At 32.7% G+C, this 24,122-nt stretch overlaps 1 protein-coding gene across 1 annotated transcript; it reads right to left on the bottom strand.

Moving 5' to 3' along the window:
- Positions 1-6,269: 6,269 nt before the first annotated feature.
- Positions 6,270-23,823, bottom strand: LOC123668875. The gene is made up of 3 exons (XM_045602567.1): positions 23,818-23,823; positions 9,005-9,057; positions 6,270-8,418 (listed from the first exon to the last, which is right to left on the bottom strand). Exons 1-3 carry the CDS (start codon positions 23,821-23,823, stop codon positions 6,270-6,272), a joined length of 2,208 nt encoding a protein of 735 aa, XP_045458523.1.
- Positions 23,824-24,122: the final 299 nt, after the last annotated feature.

Here is a 24,122-nt window from a genome sequence, read left to right as displayed (position 1 = left end):
TTTAACGTGATATAATGTGGACACACAATTGGTCCGACTTTTCAAAGAGATATTTAAAAATTAAATAAACATAATGTACGTAAAACTATTCATAAACGAGTCTCGTGAACAAGACATTCGCAGTTAATGTCGAAATATCGAGCTCCTCAAAATGAATATAAAAAACATGATAAATATCCCGTTTATGAATAGTTTTAGTAATAGAAGTAACCACGTTAATCTAGAATCTTATATTGTACTACGTACAAGACGACGTATGCTTAGATTTTGAATATTTTTAGTTTAAATACTTGAATTCTGATATGGTGGATACTAAGTAAATTAATTTTATTTATTTAACTTAAAAAAAATTGAAATCATAAATTCTAGTTATATTTTATTTTTTGGTTCAGTCTGTCACATCTCACTGCTGGGCACAGGCTTCTTTTTTCAGTGGATAATATGATTAGTTTCGGATTAAACTCATACTTTTTCATACAGCTCAAATCAGAGCTTAATCCACCACGCTGCTTCTTTGCAAGTTGTCGGATGGATTTAGGCATCAACTTATAATGCTGTCACGTTTAAAATTCTACTTCGGGACGAAATACAAAAAGAGATAGTGCTCTTATAATTGTTCTTATGTGGGAAACAAAACCACTTTTATAGTAGTTATTTGAGTACTGAGATAGGATGTAAGATAATAATTGATACTTTTATTCAAGTACTATAGTACCGAATATATGTAGACCGAGAGACCGAATATAGATATTGTATTATTAACTAGCTGATATGCTAGGGCAGACTTCGTTCGTCAAAAGTTAATAGTAAAAATTTTTTTTGTGTAGTAAAACCTTCCGTGGGACTTAATGAACATACAAAAAATCCGAATTGGTCAAGCCATTCACAAAATATGCGCTTAGCAACATTCATTTTTATTTATATAGAACATTATTGTGTCAAAAATAAAATTCATATTTGAACCTCTAAATCCCCCTTAAATTGTATTTATGTGATTATTATGCACTATATAGTATGTAAATACTTTTCTTTATACTTCTTTCACAGCGCAAAAAACAAAATAACATTATTTAACAACACTAGATAAAGAATTATCTGTAACGTATGATCATGTAATTTATGTAACTGTATACTCATATTAGTAGCACACAACCGTAATTTTTAAAAGAGTTGACAGACAAGACGTATTATGTAATGAAGTGAACTTACACAGGCCGTGATTAAGTTAGTTATGCAACCACCCTTCACTTCCGAACGTACCGATTCCCATGAATCACGAAAGAAAGCTCGTTTAAGGAAAATTTTCCTTCCTTCCTGATTCCTTAGCAGTCCACTCTTGTACTAGTCATCTAATCTAACTACGCACAAGTGTCAATCATGTAGCTACCTACCAAATAAGTTGGTTACGAAGTCTTATATCGTAGACTATGAATTTGAAATAAAAATTAATGATACAAATATTCCGATAGGAAATAGTAATAATAGATAAATTATGGCGTTTATTTATTCATAAACATTTGTATTTGGCCTATATAAAAGTTTCTCATAAGCGAAAATCTGACCCGCGACCATTTAAGCAATATTATATAATATATAAGCTCTGCTCAACGTGTTGTTGAATATACATAATTATAATTCTTCAAATTTGATTTCGTTCTCTCGATTAGCTTAAAAACACTACAATTTTTAGCTGTACTGTGCATTAGTAAGAATATTTACAATATTCTTATTAATTTTTTCCTTTTATTCTTTCTATAACAACATGAGAAAAATATAGATTATTAACATGATCACAGATGATGATAACCATAATAATAGTATATAGATGATGATAACCATAGTAATACATGATTTAATCTATTTTTAACTGACTTAAAAAAAGGAGGAGGTTACTCAATTCGACCTATATATATATATGTATATTCGAGGACTTCGTCGTTTATACGTCGTTACAGTTTTATCGGCTCTCAAAATAGCGATGAAGAGACAGAACTTCTTTCATTACTACAACAGAGTATCACGGTCATCAGAAAACAACTCAGACATAAATATGTACAAATAAACTGACTGAATGACGGAGTATTAGTGACACAGTTGAAGTTATTAGTAATTTTAAAATATTTGTATAATTTTATTTAAACATTAAAAATCTTTAATAAACAGCTATATTTATATGAATTATAACGAAATAAAGCAAAACAGAATAATTAAATTCACTTTATATTTAGTTATGTATATCTTTGTAAAATTTTGAAATTTATGACTATATATACAAATTTTAATGGCATTTAAGATGAACTCGAGTTTTATATTTTATAATATAGCTGAAAATAACTTAGTTTAAAGGCTTATTTATAGCTGACTAGAGACTCGTCCCGGCTTCGTACAGACCCAAAAACTATCAGTGTTCCTCTACTATATTATGCATGTATTGTACATATAAACCTTCCTCTGGAACCACTCTATTTAATAAAGAAAACTGCATCTAAATCCGTTGCGTAGTTTTAAAGATCTAAACATACAGACAGCGGGAAGCGACATTATTTTATGCTATGTAGTGATTTAAAATCTAGAAACGAACGCCTGTGAAAACGCTAAAGCAAATACTTTTAAAAGCAATTTGAAAAATAAATATGAACAGGCAGATTGTGAAGGCAATCTAAATATTCTATACATCTATACAACGAATAAATAAAATTGGAGTCTGTGTGTAATAATAAAACAACCACTTTTTACTAAATGCATATGACGATGATACACGGTAATATACATATACAAAGATACCATTTTTTAAATTTTTGTCTGTCTTTCTGTCTGTTTGTTCCGGTTAATCTCTGAAACAGCTTAACCGAGACTTTCACTGGCAGATAGCTGATTTAATAAGGAGTAACTTACGCTACTTTTATTTTTGTAAATTTATCTATTTTGTAATTTTGCAAAGTGAACAATAACTTTTATGTTAAATTCCACGCGGACGACGTCGCGAGCACAGCTAGTAATAATATAATAACAAAAACCATATTCAATACAATCGATTATTAAAAAAAACGTTGTTGTAATATATTTACTTCTAATGTGCTCTCTCTCGGCTTCTATGTATGTTTAATGTAGGTAATATAAAAAGGCTCGTAATGGACTCATTTGTAGTTTTCCTTTTTTTCCATTTTATTACTAAGAATATACGAAATACCATAATATACGAAAACATAAAGAGTAAATGTAATTTTTGAGAAAAACACTTTAATTCAAATATTTTAAAGTATTAGATCCTATATGAATATACCCATTACAACTTTTTTACTATAGAAGAATAAGATCATGTATGAGTAACCTTAAAGTATATCTATATCTACCTGTAAGTGAGGTAGGGCACAGCAGGAATTTCCTGCTCAAAATCTGGAGCAGCCCGACTGGGGTAGTACCTCGACCTTACAGAAGATCACAGCTAAATAATACTGTTTTCAAGCAGTATTGTGTTCCTGTTGGTGAGTAAGGTGACCAGAGCTCCTGGGGGGGATTGGGGATTGGGTCGGCAACACGCTTGCGATGCTTCTGGTGTTGCAGGCGTCTATAAGCTACGGTAATCTCTTACCATCAGGTGAGCCGTACGCTTGTTCGCCGACCTAGTGACATAAATAATTGTGTTTGCTCGCAAACGAAAAAAAAACCGAATTCAATTACATCGACGAGTAATACAACGTAGATCGACGAAAAAATAGTCAAGCAACTACGCTTTATCAAAGATTACTCAAAAAGTAGTCATCAGATCTCGATAAAATTTATATGTGACCACATGATAAACATCAGCTTTCGATTAAATTAAAAATTACCAAAATCGGTACACCCAGTAAAAAGTTATAACGGATTTTCGAGAGTTTCCCTCGATTTCTCTGGGATCCCATCATCAGATCCTGGTTTCCTGATCACGGTACCAAACTAGGGATATCCCCTTTCCAACAAAAAAAGAATTATTAAAATCGGTACATCTCGTAGAAAGTTATGCGGTATAATACAACGTAGGTCGACGAAAAAAGCGTCAAGTAAAAACGCATTATTAGATATAACTCGAAAAGTACTTGTTAGATCTCAAATAAATTTAAATGGGACCAATTGACACACACCACTTTTCGATTAAAACAAAATTTGTCGAAATCGGTCTACCCGGTCAAAAGTTCTGATGTAACATACATAAAAAAAAAAAAATACAGTCGAATTGAGAACCTCCTCCTTTTTTGGAAGTCGGTTAAAAAAAGTGGTTCTAGATTATTCTGTTAATTTGTGGCTTGTGAGATATTATTTGATTTATACCACATTAAATCGCATAGCTAAAAAAAAAATTTCGTACCTCCTGGGCTGGCAATTGCCGAAGCTGCTAAATGGGGTACGTTGTATATGCCATCTGCGAGGTATACATAAATATGTACTCGTCAAATCCCACCATCCACTCCCTCAGAATGAATGGATACACTGGCGCGCCAATACCAAAACTTCATAAGGACACCCTATACTTGGTCTATACGCAGGAAGAGAAAAAAATCCTGATGGACCAGGGATACGGCACTGGAGAGGGATCGCGCGTCATATGACCATTCATGAAGCACAACGGCAAACCTACGGCGAGGTCATCATTGTCCAGACAAAGACCGAGAGGCTACAAATCCACGACAGTGTGCCTCATACGGTAGTAGCGTTGACAAGACACACTAACACCTGTGTCTACTACATTGACGACGGTGCTGACGCAATCGGTAGGTTCGTTAGACGAGCGCTGGGTACCTCAACGAAAACAATCTTGGAGCAGAACCTTAAAAGAACTATCTACAAGCGTGATATGTCGCTGGCAAGAGCTCTGCTCAAGATGGTGGGGGCAGGCGTAGGGTCCGTGTCTATGAATTAGTGACACAGTGCGGCGTTTGATGTACAAATAAAGTTGATATAGATATATAATTATATAGGTGTATTTAATGTAGCGAAATGTAAGTAAATAGCAGAAATAAATAAATAATAAATAAATAAATATTATTTATTTATTGTGCTGTGTGGCTACGGCACTAAAGAATTTAGCCACCCCCTCTCTTCCCGTGGGTGTCGTAAGAGGCGACTAAGGGATAACAAGGTTCCACAACCACCTTGGAACTTGGGAAGCCGACCGATGGCGGGATAACCATCCAACTGCTGGCTTTGAAATACACAGGCCGAAGACGGGCAGCAGCGTCTTCGGTGCGACAAAGCCAGTACTGCGGTCACCAACCCGCCTGCCCAGCGTGGTGACTATGGGCAAAACACATGAGTTTACGTTATTTTTGGCGTAAATTTGTGGAGGCCTATGTCCAGCAGTGGACTGTACAGGCTGTAATGATGAAATAAATATTAATAATTACTAAATATAAATAAATATATAAAAATCCCTTACTAACAGTAACATAGAGTAAGTGTATATTGTAAGTAGGACATAAGTGTATGTATATATATGGTAACTAGGAAATAAGTGTACAGATATGATAACTAGCAAATAAGTGTAAATATAGACATAGATAAGAAAGTTAATAAAATGTTCAGAAATTTTGAATGAATGAATGATGAGTGACCAAAGAATACTTATAAGAAGAAAAAAAAACCGTCAGCGTCGAATCACGTCCTAGTTTTACTAGGCAGTCACAGGACTGTTGATCTATAGTTTGTATGATAAATCGCCTGTGGTATTAATATAATTATAATGCATGTTTAACAAAAGGCATGGGCATTTTGAACCTGTGGATGTAAATTAAAAAATAATAATAATAATAATAAATTTCGAAAAATAACACGTAAATAAAATATAAATAAATTAAAAAACCTGTATTTTATGAAAAAATAAATCCAAAAGTATTTAAAAAATTATATGTAAAAGAAAGATCTTAAAATCGTAAATCAAAGGAAAAACATTATAAATATTATATGTACTTACCTTTCTGACTATGGTTGTTATAAATTGTGTTTGAGCTTAATTATTAGTTTTCTAAATAAGAAAAGTGACTTTAGGTAAAAGAAAATAGTTTTTTTTTTCGTAATTTTTATTTATTATAGTACTTTCTAAGAGTTTGAATAAAATGCATTTTATTCAATCTATTTACATGTACAGGCGACATTATTAATTTAAAAATAAATTAAGATAACATAGTGGTTATCGTGTTTATCACCGCAGTGTTCTTCCTTAAATAACTATAAATTCAATCATCACTGCTTAAAAAAAAAAAATTAATGTTAATATAACTTAATGTTCACACAAATTAAATTTTGTCACCATATTTAAGTTTTCCTCTGACAGTTGAAGAACCTTGTAAAGGGACGGAATCCTGATTTTCTATTGTTTCTGACCTGTAGCCCCTTCCCGATGTTTGAAGCTCTTTTAACGGAACACGATCCCGAGGTTCATTCAGGATACTACTATAATTGGGTCGATGTGCTGCATCCTTATTTTTGTTGGCCGATTTCATGTCAGGTACATGTTTCGTAGATTCTGTGTAAGGTTTTTCTGTACTTTGAAAATTATAATGATTTGAACTCGGCATGACCATTGTCGTCACAGAAGCGTGTTCTGTTGTTGATGCTGTTGGTGCTTCAGCGTAGTGAAAATTATTGTTCGAAGCTTCAGGAAGTGATATTTGTTCACCATGCAGAGTCTTTGCAGCCATCATGGAAAAATATTGATGCGTAGGAGATGAATCTTTTACTGTATAAGTTCCAGTTGTATCTGTATCGCTTATTTGAGCTTGATCAAATTGGTTGTCACTTTCTAATGCTGTTGGTCCGTCGCTGTCAATATCGTCTAAAAACCTATCATCTTTTACATGGTCGACGTATGTTATGTGATCTTGGCCACCAAAACTAATGTTTTGCGTAGAAATGGACTTTTTTTTTCCTTTTTTACTCTGACCGCTATATTCAATGTCATTTTTGTCCTCTGATGTATAAATATTTGATGAAGAAGCATACGTATCATATTCAAAGTTATTTGCGTAATTATCATCGAAATTAAGGTACGGGTCTCTTATTTTTGTTAAGCTTGATGGGACAGCAGCTGTTCCAGAAAACTTTTTAGGTTTATATTCGTGTATTACAGTCGACGAAACGGAAAATGGAGACGGTGCATTTGCTTGTTGCAAACGATAATCGTTTGATGATTTACCATAATAAGTAGCTACTGAATTTCGTGGTTTTTTATTTTCTTTGTAGCCAAAATCAGAAACTGATCTATATTCATCAAAATTTCCCTCGTCAGAAACTTCAAATGATGGTACGGTTAATGAGGGTCTCTGTATTTTATTTGGTCTACTGCTAGGTGCGTAAATGTTTTCATAGTATGAAAAATCGTTTGACGCTGGCTTGGAATACTTTTGACTTTTTTGAAAGCTTTTAGGTTTTTGTCTTTTTTGTGTTCCGCTGATCCTAAGACCATTACTGTTATAAGAAACTTTGGGGGGTAATCCAAAAGCTTCTTTGTTTATATCTGCATCTGAAGAGATTTCTCCATGATCATGAAATATATGATCGTGCGTGACTTCTCTTGGATTATAAGCAGCATATTCGAAGTTTGCCGGATTTCCTAATGCACCAGCAGACGCTAAACTACCTATTGAATGAGATGGAATGGCAAGTAATGTCTGACCGTTTTTAAAAGGAATTATACTTTGTCCACCCGTAATTGTACGCACACCATTAAAGTGATCAACACCAACTACACCACCAAGTTTGGGCCCATCGTCCAACACAACTTTATGTATATGTTCTTCGCTATAAGTATGGATGTGTTCGGTATCACCGTCTACAATTTTCTCCACTCGTGGTGGCTTCCTTATCTTTCTTATAGTTCCAGAACCACCAACGTCCGAATAAAATTGTTCATGAAAAACTGATACTGGATGTTCCTCTAGTGGCGGCGGTGGTTGAGGTTTATTTCTTATAACTACTCGTTTTGGCTTAACTTTTCTTATAACTTTTTTACGAGGTTGTTCGTTTAATTTGATAATCTTAATTCTTTTCGGAGGATGACTAGGCGAATGTACTACCGAAGGCGATGAAAACGATTGTGGAACGTATTCATTTTGATCTGCAGCTGTGTCGTAATCTGCTTCGTCTATCAGGTCAGTAGGGGTCGGTCCATAGTATCCACGTGCATGATACAAAGGTAAGAGCTGCGATGCTGCCGGAGATATATTTGGCAACCGTGGCTGCGACTCATCGTAAAAGTCCACCGAGTTTATAGGTACAATATTTGCCATAGCTGGCAAAACGCTTGTCGGTACCGCCACTGTTCCCTCTGCACTCGGCATGTACGCCGGGGCATACTGTGAGGGCGCAGGGTGGTTCGTTATATATATTTTCTTGTGATGGTGTATATGTTTCACTTTCTGTGGTAGATGTATGCGGATCTTTTTTCTGTAACAATAGAAAATTAGTGATGGTATACTATTGGTACTTATTATAAATCTATGATAATACATTAATATTCTAGCAAAAATTATAATAGCACAAGGAAAGTAAGTACGTCGAAGCAATGGCATTCGCATTCAAGCTTCGCTAGTTTTTCTAGCGGTTCCGCCTAGAGTCAATGGCACGCGTGACTCGACAGGCTTTCCCTCTCGTCGCGATATCACTACCCTGTTTACACATGACACGTGATATACAGCTAGCAAATAAATTCCGCCTAATTATTAATTTTATCAATTAATAAGGATGGTTATTTGATACTTTCTAAAGCTATTTATTACGAAGATGTCGCGTTTACTGAATCTTGTCTAATAATTATCGCGTAGCGAGATACAAATTTGAAAAATTAGTCGCCGAAGCACTATCGTATAATCACATTCGCCTAGCAAGAATGAAATAAAAAATAATACTTGTGAAAATTTTAGGTACTTAAGTGTTATTTTTTTAATGACATTGAATTGATTGAGTGTTAGCTTTATGGTTGATAAATACTTTGTTTTTAGGTGCACGAGTGTGTATAAAATATTTCACTTACTTAGGTCCATCTGCCTTTACAGGGACGAAAGCAACAGCTACAAGAAGAGTGAACTGTAAAAATAGAAAAAAGTACATGAATACAATATTTTATTTGAAATCATCTTCCTTACATATATAGATATATATTTTTTACAACAGTTAAAATATTTTTTTTTGCATTTAAACTCTTGAAAAACTTTTATTTGTACTGTACTCATATTTATACTGCTGACCTAGGGAATTTTGTACCGACTTATTTTTTTTTTTCTTAAACATAACAATTACATATATCAAAATAATCTCTTCCAGTCAACCCAGTTCTTGTAGCGAGAGATGATGTGACGCGGAGCAAAGTAGTGTAGGAATAGAAGAATAATAAAACACATACGGTATTTTAAACATTGATTGAGCTTTCTTTCCTCGTATATAAATCTATCATAATATTAAATTAAAAAATTAGAACAAATGATTCCGTACTATTATATCGTCAAACATTGCGAATTTATTAGGATTGCCGTCAGAATATCAAGATATCACGTTTCAAGTGTCGCGTTTATTGTCATAGCGTTCAAATAAAATATTTTGAAAAAAAAAAATGTGTCTACTCAGTTCAAAAAATTTAGGCCTGTCATAGAATAAAGAACGGGTGGAGAATTATTGATATTAAGGTTTCTCTTTTATTGGCGGTTAGGCTTTATTAAAAAAATAATATTAATGTACATGTACAAATATAAGAAATATATATTTTACAAAACCAATGTTATCCTGTACAAAAATTCTTGTTTGAAATTGAATTTATCGTATCTTAGCTTTTATGTAAAAATATGCAAAAATGTATTCGAATTTTTGGTACCCATTGATAAACTGATCTGACATTATTATTTTCTACGAAAATTATGCAAAATATCGAAACCAAATATATAAGAAAGCAAGAAAAATTGCTTATTACGATACAGGAATATAAAGATGACGATTTGTAAAAATGAAAAAGTATAAGTATAAGTATAGTATATAGTATACAGTATATTTATATAATACATAAATATATACGTTTATATCTTAAAATTATTATCATCACAAGATCATGAAAATGCTATTCAGGAACAACAATAAATCCTTCACAACCACATCATCCACTTAAAGATCAACAGTCCTTTCCACTAATCACAATCACGTTATTATCACAAAATCTTGATACCGACCAATTTCAACCAATCCATCGCGGGACGCTGCTGATCGGCGTGAGCCGAATTTTGTAATCACTTATATTTAGTAATAATTTTTTTTTTGATAATTTTTGTAATAGACAAAACGGCACAGGACTTCAGGCTCGTATGATAATTAGCCGCGTTGCGCGTGTTTATTTATAACATTCATTTTCACGCCTGAAAGATTACAGTAGAGCTCGTGTGTGCGTATGGTTATGGCTGTATCAGTATGAAATTATTGGGACTAGGGATTAATGTTATTCGTATTTTTCATTCAGTATAATTTATAATTAATTAGGTAAGCTTGAAATTTTTTTCATATTTAAATTGATAAAATAAGACGAAAGAAGCACAATATTATAAAATCATCTATTCATCAGAAGAGAAGAATCATCTTTTATGAATCGACTTATATGACATGAATTTATTAAGCATTATTTGTAAAGAAATTAGCTAATCTTTGTATTAATATATCTAAGTTCTTATAAATAATAACTACATAGTATAAAACAAAACAACATGAAACAAAAAAAAATATTAAACAAATATATTTAGGTAGCATACATAACATTACATAATATGAAACCGTTGTTGGGATATCCTTTTAAGTGTTTTACCTGTGTCAGGATGTCCCGCTCTTCCATACACATAAATGTAAAATTAAAACTTAACATTCCATAAGAGTGATTCCAGAGGAAGGTTTATATTTATACGCTTCAGCCTGTAACATCCCACTTCTGGGCATAGGCTTCTTTCCCCGTGTAGGAGAAGGATCAGAGCTTAATCCACCACGCTGCTCCAATGCGGGTTAGCGGATGTTTATACGGATAATACATGCATAATATAGTAAAGGAGCACTGATAGTTTTAGGGGTTTCTAATGTGATATCGTAAATAGGCAGATTTTTAAACGGTTTTATTTAGCTCACCCCGTTTGTTTTTTTATTTTTTCTTTATTTATTCTTGGGTCAAATTTAGTAATTCAAATTTCACCCTCTTCCTGTCAACCGATTAATCTGAAATTTTGTATACACTTTGGATTTTGGTGACAATACAATTATGTTTATTCATTATCATTATAAATTCAAGATGGCCGCCGCTACAAAATGGCGGATAATTTATGTTTTATTAATCCCATCAATATGGGTATCAAATGAAAGGGCTCAACAAGCAGAATACAATATACTATAAAAAATTGAAATCCAAGATGGCGGCCGCTACAAAATGGCGGATAACGTAGGTTTTATCGATTCCATCAATATGGGTATCAAATGAAAGGGCTCAACAAGCAGAATACAATATACTATAAAAAATTGAAATACAAGATGGCGGCCACTACAAAATGGCGGATAAGGTAGGTTTTATCGATCCCATCAATATGGGTTTCAAATGAAAGTGCTCAACCAGTATAATCAATGTACTATATAAAATTAAAATCCAAGATGGCGGCCTCTACAAAATGGCGGATAACTTAGGTTTTATCAATCCCATCAACATTTGTATCAAATGAAAGGTCTCAACAAGTAGAATACAATTTACTATGCAAAATTGAAATCTAAGCTGGCCGCCGCTACCAAATGTCTGATAACAATTTTTTATCAATCCCACCAATATGGGTATCAAATAAAAGGGCTTGACAAGAAGAATACAGTGCACTATACAACCTCAATATTTAAGATGGGCCTTGCAATAATGAAGCACTAAATGAATTAAACAGAATGCGAAATAAAAACTAAAAACTAGAAAATAAAAATAGGTAAAAAAACTTTTTAAGTTAAACGGTTTTATGTTAAACATACATTGCAATGTTTAAGATAAATGTACTAAAAACCAAAAAATAATAAAATAGATACAGTCGTGGGAATTATAAACATATGCATAGACTAGACTAAAATAAAACCGTGGGGCACGTCAATTGTCTACAAATTATCGACTTAATGTGCGATAGAAGAATCGTTTAATTCGTCGTTAAAATAGGCAGTTGGCCCGCAGACGGTGAGGAAATTACTTACTATTTTCTTGCTCATGGAAATTCCAATAGTTATACACTCCGTGTAAATAAAAGAGATGTTTCAACTAGTTTATCGTTGGACATTCACACTGCTGGCTGGCGAGGAATCGTTTCACTGCTCGTAGTTTGTCTTTAATCGACAAAACATATGATAAAAGTACTACTCGCTCACCACTATGAAACCCTAAAACTCGCTTATAATCGAGCTTGCTAGCTTGTTTCCACATTCTAGCCCTACTTATCACACGTCCATCGTTGTCGGTTGAACAACTGCCTAATTATAGTGTAACATTACAAAACAAACATTTTAATCAACGATTGTAGACAATTGACGTGCCCCACGGTTTTATTTTAGTCTAGTCTATGCATATGTTTATAATTCCCACGACTGTATCTATTTTATTATTTTTTGGTTTTTAGTACATTTATCTTAAACATTGCAATGTATGTTTAACATAAAACCGTTTAACTTAAAAAGTTTTTTTACCTATTTTTATTTCGCTTACATTGCAAATACTTATTTTATATTAAACACACAACAATAACACAACGGTACAATGTGGGTGCAAACTGGGAGCGGCAGGTCGCTAGTAAATAATATTTACATTAATCATATTTTTTTTAGTTGATAATCATCATAAGAAATTAAATCTAAACACAATTATCGCAATTATGACTTTTCTAAAAACAGTATTTTTTCGTTCATGTGAATGCTTTCATCTAAAAATAACCATTTAGCATGTAAACATACTATATTTACATATTTTATAAGACTTTTAATTGTTAAATTTAAATAGACTGGTGTGAACATTTTAACATGAAATGTCTAACAAATGTCTGACATTGTCTGAGATAAAACTGTGAAAAAAGAAAATTCCTTTTTTTTCCACTTGAGTAGTTAATAACTTTTGCAATTCGTTACCTGCTAGTGAATGCTTTCGACACATTTGTCTAGACGTCATTCCGGATCGAATGAGCTACGATTCATATTTTCAGGAGATTTATAAATAAATATGTAACGCGTTTTTGAACTTTTTGACTAGACTATAAGCTTTAAAATGTCAATTGGCTAGGCTACGCTCAATAAACACAATCATCCTTTTTCAATCATTCTTCTATACACACTTTTTAATCTCTCTCATGTCTCTGAACACTTTTGATTCTACGGAACTTACCGTGATTGTCATTTTGGAAACCCCCGATATTTCGATGACGTTGCAGGTGCCATGGTCAAGGGTCCGTGTATATGCATTGACACTATTATTTTTAGAAATAGCTGTTGTAACCACACAGTTAATATTTTGAAATTACCTCAGCGATAATGTTCCAAGACTGCTATAACTCGTAATATTTTTAAAAACAAGGGTTTTTATAATAGATTTACATGTCGGTAAATACGTCACATTTTAACTCTTACATGTCATTTTTTTATAATTAAATCATATTACAGCCAACTGTGGAAATAAATAAATGACAATACATATTTATTTAATACAAGTAAAGCTTATTTGTTATGGATTAGGTTACTAAACTCTTTGTAATTAAAAATTATTTTCTACTTTTTAGTTAGATTAGCTATAAAAGCATGGCTTTTTAGTTTTTTTTAAACTATAATTTTTGTTGTTGTACCAACTCAGAAACCTTTGTGGGCTCAAGCACAATACTTTGTTGAAGATCATGACATAATCAAATGCATAGTTTACGATTCTAAAAAGGACATATAGACAAACATTCATTTTTATATACATAGTAGTGCCATGTTCCGTGTTATATATATATATATATATATATATATATATATATATATATATATATATATATATATATATAGGCGATAAGTCTCTGTTAAAGAATTACAGACCGATCTCACTTCTGAGCCACGTCTATAAGCTGTTTTCGAGGGTTGTTACGAATCGTCTCGCCAGAGGACTCGACGAATTCCAACCACCAGAGCAGGCTGGGTTTCGAAATGGCTACAGCACCGTGGACCACATCCATACTGTTCGGCAGATTATCCAAAAGACGGAAGAATATAATCAACCGCTGTGTATGGCATTTGTGGACTACGAGAAAGCCTTCGACTCCGTCGAGACCTGGGCTGTCCTGGACTCTCTGCAGAGATGTCATATCGACTGGCGATATATCGAGGTGCTGAAATCTATGTACGACGCGGCGACGATGACCGTTCATGTCAATGACCAAAGAACAAGACCTATTTCCCTCCGGCGCGGGGTAAGACAGAGGGATGTAATATCACCGAAACTGTTTACCACTGCGCTAGAGGATGTTTTTAAGACCTTGGATTGGGGGGAACGGGGCATCAACGTCAACGGCGAATTCATCTCTCACCTTCGTTTCGCCGACGATATTGTCATCTTTGCGGAGACGCTGGATGAGTTAGGCCAAATGCTGGCCGGCCTAAACGAGTCCTCCCGACGTGTCGGTCTCTGTATGAACTTGGATAAGACGAAAGTTATGTTTAACAACCAAGTCATACCGATACCGGTATCGGTCGGTGGTACCCTTCTCGAAGTTGTTCAGGATTATATTTACCTAGGCCATACTATCCAACTAGGCCGCAACAACTTCGAGAAGGAGGCCGATAGGAGGATTCGGTTGGGCTGGGCGGCGTTTGGCAGACTCCGTCGAGTCTTCACTTCGAAGATTCCGCAATGCTTGAAGACAAAAGTTTTCGAGCAATGCGTCCTGCCTGTGTTAACATACGGAGCCGAGACGTGGACACTGACCAAGGGACTGGTCCACAAGTTTAAAGTCGTACAACGTGCAATGGAACGGGCTATGCTTGGGGTCTCTCTCAAAGACAGGATTAGAAATGAGACTATCCGCGAGAGAACGAAAGTAACCGACATAGCCCACAGAATTAGCAAGTTGAAGTGGCAGTGGGCTGGTCATCTGTGTCGCAGGACCGATGGCCGTTGGAGTAGACGGGTCCTAGAGTGGAGACCGCGTCTTGGCAAACGCAGTGTGGGACGTCCTCCGGCCCGTTGGACCGACGATCTACGTAATATTGCCGGTGTAGGCTGGATGAGGATTGCGGAAGACCGGGATGTGTGGCGCGAACTTGGGGAGGCCTATGTCCAGCAGTGGACTGCGATAGGCTGAAGTGTGTGTGTGTAAGTGTATATATATATATATATATATATATATATATATATATATATATATATACTATTAATAAACGCATCACACTCAACGGATCCCCTATTAGGATTTTCTCCTGTGTTGGGGGTTCCGGAAACACACACAATACACAAACACAACGCCCAGACCACGACTAACATCTATATGGTCGATACAAATGTCTGTCGTGAGCGGGAATCGAACTCGCGACTGCCAGCGTATCAGCCAGTGCTATGACCTCTGCGCTAACGCGTCGTTAATATAACGTTGTCTTTTCTTTTTATTCACGGACTACGTGTTCACTGTATTTCTTCGATTTGAGTTTTGCGGAGTTAATTATTAATAATCTTTTATTATTAATAATAGGTGAGGAATTCATTTTGACTTTCTAAATGGCTTATTTTAATGGGTCAATGTTAACACTTCTTTTGTTTTCTAATTTACTACGATTTAAATGGTCAAAGGGCATGATCAAACGAAGTGACAGCGATGAGTCACTCTTTTAAAAACGTCAATAGACTATATTAATTAATTTTTATGTCACTTATCAATAGTCCATTTGTAATATGTTGTGATATATTCATTAATTTTCTAGTTCTGATAAATGTTCACAAGCATCGCGTGCGCGTCCGTTTGTATCCGCATTGACACATTACATAGCCGAATAGGGTTGTTACAAATCACAATTTAAAAAATAAGAACATTAGCTTTGCACTCAAAAATAAACTTCTGAATACGTACGATTCCACTTATTTTATGTAAATTTTATCTTGCCAGAGTATATAAGAATGAACAACAAATAGAAGCTACCACTGTATATCAAATTTGATATATTACCCTGATATTCTATTAATTTGTATTTTTAACTTTATTGATATCATGTCAGCCCTATCTATGTCTCGATCTCATTATCGCCTCAATAAACTATTTGTTATAGAGGAAACCGACACGCATAGCGCAATAGCTCACGTTATTGCTCCATTTAATCATTATTTATGAATATCCTTAACTGAACTTAGTTTTTTTTCTTTTTTTCAGTCTGATAGTAAACGAATACCGTAGCCTATAGACAGCTGCAATACCAGAAACATTGCAGGCGTGTTGCCGACCCTACCCCTCCCTTCTACACGTGCTATGCCTCTTTATACACAGAAGGTAACATTGCGTTAATACTTACGTACGATTACGATTCAGTCTGTAACATCCCACAGCTGGGCATAGATCTTTTTTTCCATATAGGAGAAGGATTGGAACTTCATCCACCAGGCTGCTCCACTACAGATTGGCGGATATATTCCCTACTATGAGTAACGGTCGCTATTTATTTATTTATTTAAATAGGACACCAGCAGTACACACATGATAAAAATTTTGTAAACGATAATGCTAATTAATTCTGATGTGTGAACCTTTGTAGGTGACACAGCATTCAAAGCTAGTCAGATAATTTTTTTATTAATTAATAATTTTGAACAATTGATTACATTTTTTATTAATATTGAAACAATTGATTAATATTTATTTAGGAATTAATAATTATGAACAATTGATTACAATTTAAATATTTTTGAATAATTGATTAAATGTAAATTAACAAAGAAATGCAAGACAATTCAAATAGTAAAACAAACAAACACAAAAATAACAATAACAAACACGGAATACCAATTGGACCGTTTTGAGCCGGAGATAAAATATTAATCTAAGGTTTAATGTTATAATGTTGTAATATTTTAGTTTTTTAACAAGTAAATGTGTCGTGAAAAATGTCGATGTCGGTGATGGCGTCGCTATCAGGTATTTACGATAACAACCGGGACCGACGGCTTAACGTGCTCCCCAAGGCACGGTGCCCGCAAGGCACCCACAAAGACAGATATCCAAACCGGAAAAGAATATTTGTACATTCAAATATCTATCCCGAGCGGGAATCGAAGCCGCAAACCGCCGGTCTGTGGGCGCCTACACGGCACGCTCACCACTATACCAGAGCGGCTGTTAAGCAACACTAATATTTAATAAATAGTAATTGTAAATTAAAATGTAATAATTAACGCGTAAATTTACGCGTGTTTTAGTCACGATTAATATTGATGATAATCGATTGTCTAATATTACGACATTATATTACGGTATGTTATTTCCTGAAATAACGTGTCTTAAAATTACAGAAGAACTGATTTGATTCGTCAACGAAAATAATTATGTCAAAAAAAATGTATTTCAAAATTAGCATTTTCTAATATATCTATTAGCTTTCCGTCGCTACTTCGCTCGTGTGTATTACAACAATTCGGGCAATTTCAAAACACATTAAGGGACAACAATTTCGAAATCGATTTTTTAGCATTTTTCGTTTCAATGGAGTCGTGTGAACATAGGTACATATAGATATATTAAAAAAATATGTCCCGTTATTTTTTGAAATTAGGCAGCCGATTTTTACTGTTCCATTTTTCTTTTTTAATTATTTCGCTACGATAAGGTGGCATTCTATACTGGTGAAAGAGTTTTTAAAATCGGTCCAATAGCTTTTGAGTTTATCCATTGCAAACGAACTAAAGATCCAATTTAGTTCATTTTCATATTGAACAATAGTTTTATCATTAAATACACGCTATTAGAACGGAACTGCAATACAATATATAACGCTATAATTACCTTCTCGATCTTGTATAACTATATGATTTTTATTTTTCGCATGATAGGCTTTAAATCGTTTTGTTTTTACATTATAAGCTTCTACCGGATCTGTGATAGCGTAATAATAATCGGAAATGCTTAATATTGTATAACAATATTCGTTTTGTATTGTAGAACAAATTTTAGTAGAGTTAGTAAAGCGAAAGTTTGAACGTTACTTAATCTCAACTTTCTTTTAAAATAAACTTGTAACAAATTATAATATATATATATATATATATATATATATATATATATATATATATATATATATATATCGATAACCGATTTTGTACCAATTACATTGTGATCGTATATACATATAGTTCACATATAAACACAAAAAGAACCTGTGATTTTTTCCGGTACTTTTCTGTGTAAAAGTAACTTAGATTTACTTGAGTATTTTTACCTGAAAAACTAATTTTACTTGTCGTGTAGTTAGTTGTTTACGGTAATAAATGTTACTCTTTTATCGTTATAATTTGTGATATCTTTACAGATAGTGAGAAGAGTTATGCGCATATAATAAATAGAAACTTTACATGTGTTACGTAACCATCTTCCTGCTTTCTAATGATAAGGTTTTCCTTCTATTGTAACGCGTTGATTTTGTGTAAAAAAAAAATTCTATACGAAAGATAAGTCGTCTCTAAGACTAGAATTAACTTTTTCTTTTTTAAACGTTCACTTGCTATAATGGGATGGAGATTGATTTTCCGTCTTGCGGGTGTTCAAGATTTGTCACACAATACTCGTAAGATATTTTCTCTTCTAACTGTTTATCGTCTATACATCTATACAAATAAATTAAATTCGAGTACCTGTTTGTAATATTAAAATAACTCCTTTTTACTAAATCCATATGTATATGTTGTACACGGTACATATGTTTGTCTGTCTGTCTTTTTGTTCCGGCCAATCTCTGAAACAGCTGGACCGATTTTAACGGCACTGGCAGATAGCTGATGTGATAAGGAGTAACTAAGGCTACTTTTATTTTAAAAATTTATTTATTGTATAACTCTGCGAACTGAACAATAACTTTTTTGTTAAATTCCACGCGAACGAAGTCGCGGGCACTGTTAGTGTACATATATAAATGATTTAATCACCGAAATGTATATATGCACGTAGCTTTAGGAATTAGATAAGTAGGTAATTATTTTTTCGTCTTAGTTATTGTCTGGATAAGGTTGGTATGAAAAAAAAACACGAAAAAAAAAGAATGGCGGTACGAAATTTGCTGAGATTGAAATTTTTTTATAATTAAGTGGAAGTCTAATGATCTTAATAAAGTTACAGTTAATATTAATTGTGAGTTAATTTAAATACTCTGTTATAACAGATCCAGACAAAAAAATAATGATCAAATTATTTATAATAATTATTTAAAATCGAAAATATACGCAAAGAAGTTTTAATAGTTATCTAAGTGTGTACTAGTTAGCAATTAGGTACATTTTATTTTATATTTCATTAACGACTATTAATAATATACCTATTGTAATTATAGTGTGAGCTGGTACCAAACAATTATAAAAAAGTTAAGTCACCACGCTAGGCAGCCTGGTTGGTGACTGCAGGACTGACTTTGTCGCACCGAAGACGCTGCTGCCCGTCTTCGGCCTGTGTATTTCAAAGCCAGCAGTTGGATGGTTATACCGTCATCAGCTCGGTCGGTCGGCTTTCCCTTAGTCGCCTACACCACGGGAAGAGAGACCCGACAACCACGGGAAGAGAGACCCCCTCTATATAGTTATATTATTTACTGCCGAGTGTAGTTCGTTTAGTTTATTTGTTGTTAATTGTCAATTGTAAAAAATAACATTTGATTTTGTTAATCTAGGCCATTAGTGTAATTTGTGTTAAATCGAAAATTTGAAAATAAATACTCACTAACAAAAAAAAACCGACTTCAATTACATCGACAAGTAATACAACGTAAGTAGACGAAAAAAATTAATAAACGTAATAGTCGTCACTACGATTTTTGAGGGTTTCTCTCGATTTTTCTGGGATTTCATCATCAGATCCCTCCAACAAAAAAGAATTATCAAAATCGGTCCATAAACAACGAAGTTAACCCCGAAAACACACACACACACACACACACACACACACACATACACACACACACACACACACACACACACACACATATATATATATATACGGTTGAATTGAGTAACCTCCTTTTTTAGTCGTCTATCTCATTAGATATAATATCATACCTACATACTATGTCGTATCCTTTCGGACACTAATATCAGGTATCAGTTTTCAATAGATTTCGAAATACATTAATATTGTCGCATTATTGTGAAATATTGAAAACGAATTGATTTAGGTCGTGATAAAACTTAAATGTTCGCTTGAAAATTGAATTTATGAAGAAACTTTCGTTTTTTTTTTTTAAGTTAGAATTTACTTTTGTACCTATTGTGTATTTTTTTTTGTTATGAAAATATTAATTTATAATTCAGTTTATGTAGTGTTTAAAAATACTTATTTTATTGTATTTATTTTAAATCTACTACTCTTTTTAAATGTAAGCTTCTAATCTATCTCTATTGCAAAATACTTATAGGTAAAGATTGTTTTTCTAGAACGTTTCTTTTACTAAATCATCATCAATTTTATCAATCAATAAACATGTCAAAAAATGTAAATCTAATATGTTTGTGCACGCTAATCGCAGAAACGGCTTATCCGATTTAAATGCGGTTTTTATTAATATATTGTGGTAAGTTTCACTTAACGTTTAATGTTTGTTTCATATCAACCGGTTCATAAATAAAAAAGTTATACCAATTTAAAGAATCTCGCTTAACATGTATACACTCAAACGATTATAATTCAAAATAAACCAAAAGATATATCCAAAAAATGCTATCCAAAGTTACTATTCCACGCGGACGAAATCGTGGGACAGATAGTACAAAATATATTACCAAAATTTATTATTAGAATAATATAAAAATGGTTTATTACTACCTACTAAAATTGCTGTAAAAATATATTGGAAATTAACTTTTCTTATTTGAATATAGTGCGATTAAGTTGGAAAAAAATTAAAGATTTAGTTATTTTTATATGGAATATATAATGATGGAATTGTAGATAAATCACACACTAATAAAGCTGATTGGTAAAGGCTTAAATTATAGAGGCATTAAGGTTTATTCAAAAGCACTAGAATGCATTATGTATCTATATTATAAAACAAATACAAATAGTCTAATATCATCGTCCGTTCCCACAGAAAATGCATCTTGACTATTAAAATGTTACGACGCAGTAACCAGTGTAATTGTGACCAATTTCTAACCCGTTTTATTACCCGTGCAACTATTAAATTGTTATCTCGTCCCGTCAGTTCTACGCTTCAGTGACGTTTCTTAGGCTTACAACGTCTTTAGGGTGACCGTACATTACCAGAAGTAGTACCTATATTAACATATAGGTAAAAAAAGAAAACAACAACAAAAAAACTAATACCTCGCCTTATTGCCTTCACTGGTGACAAGAGGGCTGGTGCATTTTTTGCCCAGAGAATCGGCATAGCGATTCAACGGGGAAATGCTGCCAGCATTCTTGGCACAATTCCACGCGGTTAGAATTTGTACCAAAACTATCTGCAAATATGTAGTTCTTAAGTTGTGAATTGTAAATATGTACAGTGTTTAACAAAAAAATATCCTACAGATATATGTAAAAAATGTATTTTTGGAGTAAAACTTCTTTACGCACGCTTGACTTTGGTAGTAAGCTGGTGAATGCGTGACGAGAGCATTACGAAAAGAGTGCTCGGGCGAGGCGAACGGAATTAGAGAAGAAGAAGTGGTTTATAGTTTTTATTTTCATGTCGTATAAGGAAGGATAATTATATGAGAATGTATATTATAATATCATAGACAGCTTTGAAGTGTCACATACAATGCACGGCCAGCCTTATTGATCTACATCATGTTACTGAAGGCTTTTGGGTTGAAGAATCTAGACGTAAGTGTAGTGATACGAAAGACATGACCCATAAAATATTTTGTGTTTAAAAGAAGAAAACATTGTGTTAGAATTTTGGAACGAAGTTCCTTATGGCAGGCTTGACATTTGGCTGGGCGACCGAACTGAAAAAAATGTGATACTAAAACCGTAAGAAAAATGTATAGCGAAAGTGACGTAATATCAGTCGCACGACTGTATAATATGACGTTTGTTAAACTAAAATATTACTAGTAAACTTTTTTTTAAATTATTTATGTAATTTTATACTGTCGACAAAAATAAATAAAGACATACGTTTTTTTTTATTTCACTTAATAGTTTGAATTATTATTATTATTTTGTTTGATTTATTTTATTTTATTTTACGGTATTTGTTATTTTCTAAAATACTAATCTTTTCTAAATCAACAAGATTAAAAAAAAAAATCAAGAACTATAAAATGTATATAAAATTCAACATTTTTTATTTCAAATTGTGTTGCTTCTATAGGTACTATCGGAAGGAACTTCGTTCCTAACTGGTGTCCCATGTTCTTATCATTTTCGTACACAATTAATATAATAAAGTTGTAGTGACGTGAATTAAGTAACTCGAAGATTTTAAAATATTTTTTGTTACACGTTAAACATATGAAATCTGTAACCTGATTAATAATAATTAAAGACATTTGTTTGTCAATCTTTGTTTAGGAAATTCATTGAATTTTTTTAAGTAAAAATATTGTTAATAAAATGAGTAGGTACGTGGAAAGATCACCATATCAACTAAACTAGCAACTAAAACACTCGAAAAATGAAATATATGTATAAAAAAAGTATATCAATACGTATCCGTGTTTAGCGACGATTAATTAATTCATAAAAAAGCGTTCATTTAAATATTTATTTCTTGCAAATTTTTTTCGGGCACATAATGTCATAGATGTTTACATAATGAATTTTCATTTACGTATGGCCTGTAATTATGTTCCTTTATTTATGTTTATTGTATAATTCGATATTTAATTTGATATAGCATTTTAATAAATGGTATACACACTATAGGAACTGTTACCTTGACAAAAGATTTATTACATGCAGTAAACATTAATACACTGGTTAAAAAACGTCATCGGCCATTATTTTTTGAAATATTGATAGCTTTGTTAGTTTATTGACGGGCCGGAAATTATTTTTTTACTAACCGGTCGATAAAATTATTACTTATTGTTAATTATAGCACAAATTAGTACAGTATCAGAATATCAAATTAATAAGCCATTTAGTATTTAATTTATCAAAAATAATGTTCAGATTATAACATTATATCAATTATATCAATAATTATATCTAATAATTGAGAAAGTGGCATATCTATGTCCAGCAGTGGGATCTTACAAGTTGAAGCAATCATTCTGTCAATCAATCAACAATATAATACCTCACATACGTTCGTTTTAATTACATTTTTAGTATTTTACACTCAATTTAACCGTTTTAAATGTTGTTTTATTTTATATGAAATATAACCAAACAGTCTTTTTCTTAGAATAGTGAGTAAACCGCATAAAAGAGATCACTTGTGAAAGAGAGAATTTATAGCAATATCTAATACATAATAATTTAAATTTGTATACATGAGAACTGGTATATTTCTTCATACAAGAAATTTAAGAGTATAGAAGAACTAAGAAGCACTTTAATCGAAATATAGAAAAAATATTTGATGTTAGAAATCGTATATTAATTCATGATTTTTTTTTAAATTATTATATTGATATTAATGTAACAAAAACTAACTTACCTTCATGTTTAAATATAATTTTATATGTAAACAATACAGCAATGCCAGGATAAACTATTTAATATTTCAACATTTTAATTATGAGTAAAAACTATGTAGGTATTGAATAATAAAATACAGGAACAACGTTTAATTTAATTTTTTGATGAAAAGTAAGATTTTCAATTTCATTTAATTCAATTTACGTTGTAATTAACAAACAATAAATCATGCCTTTAAAAAATACACGATGATTATTATAAGAAATGCGTATTATACTAGATTTTACACGCAGTTTCTTGCGTTATTATATTTAACGATAAAGG

This window comes from Melitaea cinxia, chromosome Z, assembly GCF_905220565.1.
Source record: "Melitaea cinxia chromosome Z, ilMelCinx1.1, whole genome shotgun sequence".
In the NCBI taxonomy this organism is placed as follows: domain Eukaryota; kingdom Metazoa; phylum Arthropoda; class Insecta; order Lepidoptera; family Nymphalidae; genus Melitaea; species Melitaea cinxia.
The sequence above is the reverse complement of the archived record's forward strand: the minus strand, read 5'-3'. Positions and strand labels throughout refer to the sequence as shown.

Coding starts and splice junctions, on each gene's coding strand:
- LOC123668875 (XM_045602567.1), bottom strand. Junction 8,419..9,004: donor GTAAAGGCAGATGGACCTAA/GTAAGTGAAATA, acceptor CTATTGTTACAG/AAAAAAGATCCGCATACATC.